The 9368-nt window shown below is 41.7% G+C and overlaps 1 protein-coding gene across 2 annotated transcripts in view; it reads left to right on the top strand.

Moving 5' to 3' along the window:
• Nucleotides 1–9368, top strand: part of LOC117956522 (ubiquitin-conjugating enzyme E2 E2-like) — a 72257-nt gene that overhangs the window by 54197 nt on the left and 8692 nt on the right. For both annotated transcript variants that reach the window (XM_034891598.1, XM_034891599.1), the window contains exon 4: nucleotides 1284–1416. In XM_034891598.1, the coding sequence (XP_034747489.1) occupies nucleotides 1284–1416 (133 nt within the window). The remainder of the gene's footprint in view (nucleotides 1–1283; nucleotides 1417–9368) is intronic.

The following is a 9368-nucleotide window of genomic DNA, read 5'->3' as shown; positions in this document are numbered from 1 at the left end:
ATATATATATATGTGTGTGTGTGTATATATATGTATGTATATATGTATATGTGCGTGTGTTGCTCAGTTTATCCCATTTTGCAGCAATAACGTTGAAGTGATTTGAACAAACAAGAGAAATGTTTCTTTTTAGATAAAACAGATGTTGACAAGTTTTGAAATCGGGAAAAATCAGAAGCTGAAAAAAAAAGGTAATGAATTGCTATATATTTTATATATTATATTTTCTGGCACAAAAGGCAGTTAAGAGAGAGTCTATAGATGCTAGTTTGTTTTCTTAGAAAGTGGATGAGCATGTGCATGTTTGGTGTCAGAGTAAATAAAGCTGTAATGAAAAAAAAAGATCCAGATCGGCACCATATCGTGGTGTAACCAAATCTGCAAGGGCTGATCTATAAACATTGGCATTTAAAAATATATTTGACACACAAACATAGATTCCTCCAAGTCACATTAGGCCCCCTTCTCCTGCTGAGCAGAGCGATATATTGTCCCTCTTGTCCCCCTTCGGCCCCAGTTCACTATGGCTCTCCAGACTATTTTTATCCATCCCGGAGAACATGTCGGCTTCCTTTCCCCGCACGGATCCCCTAATTCCTCTCTGTGTCTAAGCGCACGCTGACAAGAAATAGGTCTGCAGTAGCCCGGTGCTTTACAATGGTCCGCTGTTTGACATGAACACCTCCACTCACACTCTCATCTTACATTCATGTGCCTCTCACATGCTCTCTCTCTCTCTCTCTCCCTCTCCCTCTTTGTGTGTAAATGATGAAAGTAAAAGTAATACAAGTCACTGACAGAAGCATCTGGCCTAATTCCAATTGAAATGGAATTGGATTAGTTCCTGTTTTCTTTCAGGGGTGTGTGTGTGTGTGTGTGTGTGTGTGTGTGTGTGTGTGTGTGTGTGTGAATCATGTCTGCTGCCAACAGTAAAGCACTGATGAAGAATGAAGGAACGGCGCTTGCCTGCAGATCCCAGACAGATCAGTCATCCACATGACATTGATCATACTAATCGTTTCTCCTGGCCTACCGATGCAGTCTTTGTTATACACACTGTAGTAATGTTGCATAATCTTCTAATGGATAAGAACTTTAAACAGGAGCTTTGTGCGGCTGATTTAACAGCTGATAATCACACACTTTATTTACTCACTTCCTTCCTGCTGCAGTTAAAATGTAGTTACAAGATTAGAGTGTCTTTTCTTCCTCTCTAAACGCCTGCTGGTAGATTAAATATTTCCCGTCTTCTTCCTTCACCTTTTTCATTTTCATGATTGCAGCGCCGGTCCCAAAGGTGACAACATCTATGAGTGGAGGTCGACCATCCTGGGCCCCCCAGGCTCCGTGTACGAGGGGGGAGTGTTTTTCCTGGACATCGCCTTCACCCCAGACTACCCCTTCAAACCACCCAAGGTGAGTGGTGCCCTGCAGCTATGCAGCACTGCGCCACCCCACCCTCCCTCCCTCCTAGAGCTTTGAACAGTGTCCCCATTGTCCCAGCAGGCTGTCAGCTTTAAACCCTGTTGTCCAACAACAAGCAGTTTAAAACATTTTTATGTTCGGCTTAAGGCAATGCCCCGACTTCTCCATCACCATGTAAGTTCTCATAACCCGATCAACAGACCTAGAGAACTCCTTCAGTACCCAGGGGGATCCTGCATGGATACACCTTTATGGCCGTTGACAAAGTAACAAGTGACAGCAGCACAGAGAGCTGAAGCAGATCGGAAGACAAATGATGGCGCTATACTTTTTATTTTGGGGATAATCCTACAGTGTAATGTTAAAAGAAAAAAAAAACGGTGGTTATCTATCGTTTTCTTATTGTCAGTAAACCCTAAAAAAACATTGAAAGCACATTGGATCACACAGAAACTGTAAATTCTTTCAATAATATCAAGGGAGCACTTTACACTAACCCTGGCATGAGGAACAACACCTGTAACCATGGTAACTGCACAAATCAAAGATGGCTTTGAGGACATGAAACATTAAAGTTGCAAAAAACAAAAACTTGACTAAATTGTTTCTTTTAGTCAGTTTTAGATGAGTTCACTAGAATGTGACTACACATAGTACATTCTGGTCAAAAGAGGAGAAGTCCATCAAAATCAGGAATAAGCCCTAATACTGCTACAGATGACATAAATATTAGACAAACAAGGCTCAGTAATCTCCTGAACAGCTGGTCAGGGCCACAAATAGTGCACTTGTTGGGGACTATTTTCATCAATGGATTAATCCACATTTGGAGCTCCAGTGAGTGTACATGGGATTGAGTAAAAATAAACGTGTGTGTGTGTGTGTGTGTGTGTGTGTGTGTGTGTTCATGGTAAAGTCAGCCAGTGCAACAGTGTGACTCACTGATATGTTTGTAATAGTTTTTAGACAACAATGGAGCTCTATGGCACAGGGGGAGAAGATAAACCAGGCTTTGATAAACACAGACAATACTTTTAGTAGATCCATTCATTGTTGTTCGGCTCTGCTCATGGGATTTGCTGACAATAAGAAAGCCTTTTAACTGTATCTTGGTATTGTGTCCCCTTCTGGATTTAGCGACATTTGGCTTCCCTCCTGTGTGTGTGTGTGTGTGTGTGTGTGTGTGTGTGTGTGTGTGTGTGTGTCAGTATTTACACAGTAGACTGGCTGATGGCGGTTGCCACCTCCCTCGGTGTGAGTCGTGCTTCTGATTTTGCCCTGGGTGTTGGTTTCAAGTCTTAAAATAGTCCCTCTTTATCAGCCAATTACAGACCTGTAGTAAAAGTAAACAAATATTTTAGGATAACTGTCATATTTATCCTGTTTTAATATGGATTATTTAGTATGCAGAGGGCCTTGACTTGCTTTGGATTATGGTTGAGCAGTGAAAGAGAGAATTCACCTGAGACACCTGGTATGAAAAGATTGTCCTGAGGGTAATGCTCAAAGTCAGGTCAGGAATAATCTAGGGAGTCCACCTCTGGGGACTAGGGATGTCACGAGAACTGTTACTCCAGTACCAAGTCTATGCCAGAAATTCAGAATGTATTACCTAAGATTATCCTACAGTACTGCTAGTCTACAAGTTACCAGGGGAAGCAATTCTTCTGGACCTTACGGGGACAGCAAATACACATTCTAGAAGAAGAACAGACAGTATCGCCTGTCAAGGCACGATATGATCAGTCGCTGAGATACTTAAATGGCGACACGGAGACAGCAACCATTTTTTCTGTCACATCGCTTTGTTCATCATCTCTTACAACAATCTGCATATCTCACAGACTGCTACACATGATGTCACGTCTGTCTGATTTTATCCTTCTGCATCGGCAACAGCCATGGCCAGAGGTATTATGTTTCCAGGTTGTCCGTCTGTCCATTTGGACGTACATACGTCCGTCCTTCCATCTCATGCTCTATTCAGCGCCATAACTCAGAAACCAAAGGAGAGACATTTGGTTTGATACTAAATTGGTGACACTAATCTTGATTGGATAGAGCTACTGTGCTGCCATGTTGAAGATGTGTGTGACACATCCACCTTTCACCAAAAATATACACTTCATACCTTTTCCACAGTTCTGCTTTAAAGAAAGACGCTGTTAACTTGTGTGGATGACTTCCTGATGCTTTCTCAGTAAGTGGTTGGTATGCACCATGTGTCATATGCAGCAGATTATGCTGATTCTATTGTGGTAATTTAGGTAAACAATAATGCAAGGTGTGAGTGATTTTTCCCTCATTTTCTCACATATTCAGACACCAAAGTGAGGACATTGTGTTTATGATAACACTGACACATTTAAGAAGTTGGGTTTGTGTAGTGTTTGAATTAGTGGTATCAGTACTGGTATTCCAGCATCTTTTAAATGATACACAGCGCTGTTTAACACAATGTCTGTGTTTTTCCTGACTCGGAATGGGGTCTTGGGAGTGTGTGTGTGTGTGGGGGGGGGGGGGGGGGGGGGGGGGGGGGGGGGGGGGGGGGGATGTCATTTCTGACAATTTGATAACAAACATGTCTATGATGATGGAGGAAATAAAACCCCAATCAACAAAACTGCTTAAAAAATAATATTCATATTTTACCACCGTTAAAATCACGGGGATGGTAAAGTGAGATGTTTTGCTTTTTCAACAGATGTTTGGTACATTGCTATTGAACAGTTGGAAAGGATTGGAAGTGCTATTTGTATAGTCAGTTGTGATTTTCCTTCAGGGGCCAGCTAAAACCTCCTTGGGGGGAGCCAAAAATTCCACTATGCAGGACAAACCCTGAATGTAAACCAGAGACTCTGCAATTGGAAACTACACTCACCCAGAGAAAAACAAAAGACGTAACTTCCTACACCTGTAGATGGGTTAAAACTTGATCTATGGTTTGATTCGCCATTTCATGCTAAATACCCGAGAGTTGTTACAACAGACCAACCGTTTTGTGAATTTTGACACAGCCTTGGGTATTTGATTTGAGGTATGGTGCAAAACATGACTCCCAATGAGCAAGTTTCTCCTTATTTGCTCCTGACCAGCTCAAACTGCCTCCTTCCTGGCAGGCCCCATTAGGGGGGAACCGAAGCCCGTCTAAACTCTTGGCATCCTGCTGCCTTGTTTTTCCAGTCTGGCTGTGAGCTGTGCCATCCAGCAGCTCACCGGCTCACAGCCACCAACTCGACAGCTGCAGCTGCTCACTGCACTGGCTCTTACATGATGTTCGGATGATAAAGCCATTTAAGGCTGACACTGATACTCTTAGATAAAGGTTGAATGCAAATATTCTGAAGCAAAGACATTGCTTCAGAACATTTGTATAGTGGTGCTCAAAGGTTCATGAACCCGTGCTTCAGTTGACTAAAAAGAGGAATTGAAAACAATCATCTTTTGGAAATTGAATTAATTCAAAATGTTAGGAAAAGTCAAACCTTTAAGGACTCCAATTTTCTTTGTGAATGAATAGTATGTTGTAAAGAAATAAATGTTCTTCCTTAAAATACAGTATAGACACCCTTATGTTAAAATACAAGGGGCATAAGTATACACCCCCTATGTTAAAGTCCCATAGAAACTTATGAAATGAGATCCATTTCCAAAAGATGATTTTGTATTCCTCTTTTTAGTCTAAAAGCATGGGTTCATAAATGCATGAGCACCACTGTATTTGGCTCCATCATGAGTCCATTTTAAGGTTCAGCAGAATCACCCAGTGACAAGCGGAGAGATTAGACTCGTCTAACTAACCTTATCCCACTCTATCGACTCTAATTTCCTCATGGCTTTGAACTAAATTCCACTGCACACTTTATCTTCCTCTGCATGATATCATTCTCCTTTTCAAATGGCTTAACGTGCCATGAAGAGCCATAACGTCAAGCTTAGACGTGTGGATGATCAGCCACTCAATACATTCCCTCTTTTAAACCAAACCTTACTATTCTGTCTTGATCAAGATATGGTGGATGATTGCCTTGTCATAAAACTAACCATCAGTTCATTTGCTTTTCATTCCGTTTGCTTAAAATGACTATTAGATGTGGACATTGTAAGTGAAGAGACCTGAGGTAACGATAGAAGACCATCCTTAGGGCGCCCAGATAGCTCGGATGAGTTTTTTTTTTTTTTATGGCTGTGTATGAGCTACTGCAGATAGATGTAATCTGACCAGCACCCCTTGGCTTCACATCTAGTCTATGGAAGCATATGGAGGTCCCGTAGTATTTCTCTCTCCCTCCACCCGAAGAAAAATAAAAACAGACACAGCGTATCCTGCTTCGCTGAAGTCACCACTGGTGTGGCAGCATTTAGCCTCCCCGTAAGTAGTAACTAGAGCTGGGCAATATATCGATATTATACCAATATCGTGATACTGTTACCAGGCTTGTGGCCCCTGAGCACGACACTTGCTCCCTGGACGCTGTATGTGTAGCTGTCCATTGATCCTAATACCTAGGATGGGTTAAATGCAGTAATAGAATTTCACTATGTTGTACTGTGTGTATGTGATGATTAAGAATAAAGTTAGATCCTTTTGTTCTAGCTGTTCTATTATTTGCCTTTTCCCCACTTAGACATTATGTCCATACTGATGATTAGTTATCTCAAACCAAAGTGTGAAGATATTTCGTTAAAGCACTGATGTCAAACCTAGAATATTGCTGCAGTATTGATATTGAGTTGTTTGTCAAGAATAACGTGTTATCGTGTAATAACGTTAATAATAACGTGTTATTAACGTGTTCCTGCTTCTCGCCAGCCCTACAAACAATAAAGGTAGCATGTGGGCTCCAAAGGATTCTTCATGATTCAATTCAATTTTCAATTTAATTTTATTTATAGTATCAATTCATAACAAGAGTTATCTCAAGACACTTTACAGATAGAGTAGGTCTAGACCACACTCCAGAATTTACAAGGACCCAACAGTTCTAGTAGTCTCCTCCAGAGCAAGCAACAGTGCGGCGAGGAAAAACCTCCTTTTAGGCAGAAACCTCGGTCAGACCCAGGCTCTTGGTAGGCGGTGTCTGACGGGCCGGTTGGGGTTAAAATAAAGAGTGGAAATAACAAAAATGTTTCCAAAATGATGCGTTCACGTGCATCTCAGTAAAAAACAGTGCTTTCAATTGCACTTGATTAATTTAGAAACAACTCAAACTTTGGTTGTAAAGTACCATTCTGCCATCTAGGGGCTCTTATTGTGGCATTGCCGTAACGGCTAAAATCCATTTGCTGGATACATTCATATTGAGGTATTATTTCTTTCTGAGAAAGCATTTTTTTTTAAATTAAGAATAAGCTGTTCGGATACAAATTGAGGATAAACAGGTTGTGTTCAGAGGCTGAGAGATGAATCCATAATACTGAGGGAATGCAGGATTAGACCTGCAGCTTTTGTTACGCAGAGGCATCATCATAATGTATTATAATCTATTACAGGCTGTAAATGAGACCACACAGGCTGGCCTAGGATCTGTTTCATCGCTGCTGGGCTGCCAGCATTAGCATGCCACCGCTAACCCATCTCAGCGGAGGTGTAAGAACAGGAAGCGGTGCGACTCAGACACTAGACCTGCCCTCAACCAGGCGCCATCAATCACCCAGTCTCCCGTCTGCCTCTTCTTGTCACATCTCCGGAAAGCTTTTGATGGCATGAAAAGCAGGTTCTTTATTGCTCTGTCTATCAGGAGTCAGGCACTAATACTAGCGTGGAATGTGAGCAAGAGAGATCCGGGCTTGCAGGCAAGGGTTGTTTGTTTCTCAAATGTGAGATCTGAAGGGAGGAAAGGCGAGTTAATGAGATAAAAGAGATACAAAAGGGAGGAAGGGGAGGAGAGGCTGCAGTCACAAAGCAAGCAGAAAGGGGGATGGAGCGTGAGCACGGCTGGGCTGCCTGTCCTGGTCAGCAGCCTGAGGTCAAAGGTCAATCCTTAATGATGCTGTGCTCCGTGTGCTGAGTTCTACAGGACTGACTTCACTTTAATGTGAAGTAGGGCTGCAGCTATCGATTATTAATCAAGTATTCTACCGATTATCCCATCAATTAATACAGTGATCAGATAAGAAATGCCTTTGCTTTATAGTAAAAAGCAAAAGTAAATGTATAAAACACAGGTTTCATTTTTATACACACAAAAATACAGTAACAGGAATATACCTTAATAGTTTTACACGCTAGCCTCGTGGGCCACCCTGCTCCTAAATCTGGATGCCAAAGAACACTTTTGGTGGCCTAAATGTAAATCTTTTTTGCCCTTCATGCCTCGGGCTTTTTACACTGCATACAAAAACCCTGACGGCTGATGTGAGTGAAGATTAGAAAGAATGAAGAATGGTGCAATGACCTCATTCATGTGCATATTAAGTAGCCATGTGCACGAGGCGCTGGTTAAGAGAAAGGGGCTGGTTTGTGTCCACAGCAGCTTAGTTTACCGGCAGCAGAGTAGCATGGTGTAGCTGTGTAAAACACTGGAGGAGGGACTGCATGCCTTGTGGAACTTGTCCACTCTGTGACACACTGTCCAGAGTTTATGGGAGCAGGTTATAGTCGAGATTAGAGATCGACTGGTATAAAAGCGTTGCCTACCTACCAGTCAATCCTCGAGTGACAATGGCGTCACAGTTCTCAGAAGATCCGGTGGAGCTCGGTATGTGGACAGTGAGGGTTATTATGCATCCCACGGAGCTCCTAGGCAAGTCCCGCCCTACCAAGCAGCTTGATTGTTTGGGGTTAGGCATTGACCTTGAGTAGTTAAGGTTAGGAAAGCCGATTGGTCAGGGGATAGGAGCTGGGATAGGCGTGCTTTCCATAATAACGGCATACTTAGAGTTGCCCTCTGAAAAGCTCGAACATTTAGAGACTGACAAAACCTGTCAACATTCCCTGATGGCTGTCTTTATGAAAGATATAGATTTTCAGCGGAGGGATTGCATATCTTTGTCAGATTCTTGAGCGTGTTGCCAACGCGCACATCGGTTTGAATGATGTTTTTATATTTGTGTGTGTGTATATATATATCTATATATATATATATATATAAAATTGCTTCCCCAATTGCTTCCCACTGTGTAATTATGGTCAGATTTTTTTTTTTATTACTTCAATTCTCATTACATTTTACGAGCCGACAGCATCCCAAACCCTACTACTTTCATCTGCGAGTTTCTAACAGACTGTGTAAAATGAAAGTGCTCCAAGCTCTGCGATGCTCTCCCTTCTCTTCAGTGGAGCCTCTATGTTTACAGGCCTGTGGTGATGAGCCAATAAAATAAATCCGTGTTTGGCACTGCCAATTTGTTTTGTTTTGTTATGGTCAAAAACATTGTGGCAGAGAATTGTGATAGCAATTATAAGCCAAAAAATTGTGATTCATATTTTTCCCCGAATCGTGGAGGCCGTAGGACAGGCCTCTGGTCAGCACCAAACATCTCCAACCATTAAGCTCCATTATCCCCAGAACACAACAGTACCCCAGCTCAGTGGGTTCTGTCAGAATAAGAATGTGGAAAGGTCCATTTGGGAGCCAAGTGTTGTTTAAAATAGATAGAACAGAATGTGAGTAGTGTTTTCCTTCACGCAGTTTGCAGGACTCATTTGTTCATTCATTCATTTATTCACTCAGTCATTCATTTAGCTGTATTGTTCCACTCTGCGTGCCAGTCTAGTTAAATCCAACTATTCTAGTCTATTCTAATCTGATTACTTTATATTCTTGTGCATGCATGTAAACATAGTCAGTGTGTATCTGGAAGATTTTATTGTTTATTTTTTAAACTGAATTTTCTACATAGGGAGTGTTTGTTTATTCAAAAAAAAATAGTTTTTTAAATGATTTAAAAACCTATTTTGTGATAAAAAATGAGACTTTTTTTTTTGGGGGGGGGGGGGG

Source organism: Etheostoma cragini, chromosome 14 (genome assembly GCF_013103735.1).
Source record: "Etheostoma cragini isolate CJK2018 chromosome 14, CSU_Ecrag_1.0, whole genome shotgun sequence".
NCBI lineage: Eukaryota > Metazoa > Chordata > Actinopteri > Perciformes > Percidae > Etheostoma > Etheostoma cragini.
Note: the sequence above shows the minus strand (reverse complement) of the source record. Positions and strands in the feature narration are given on the sequence as shown.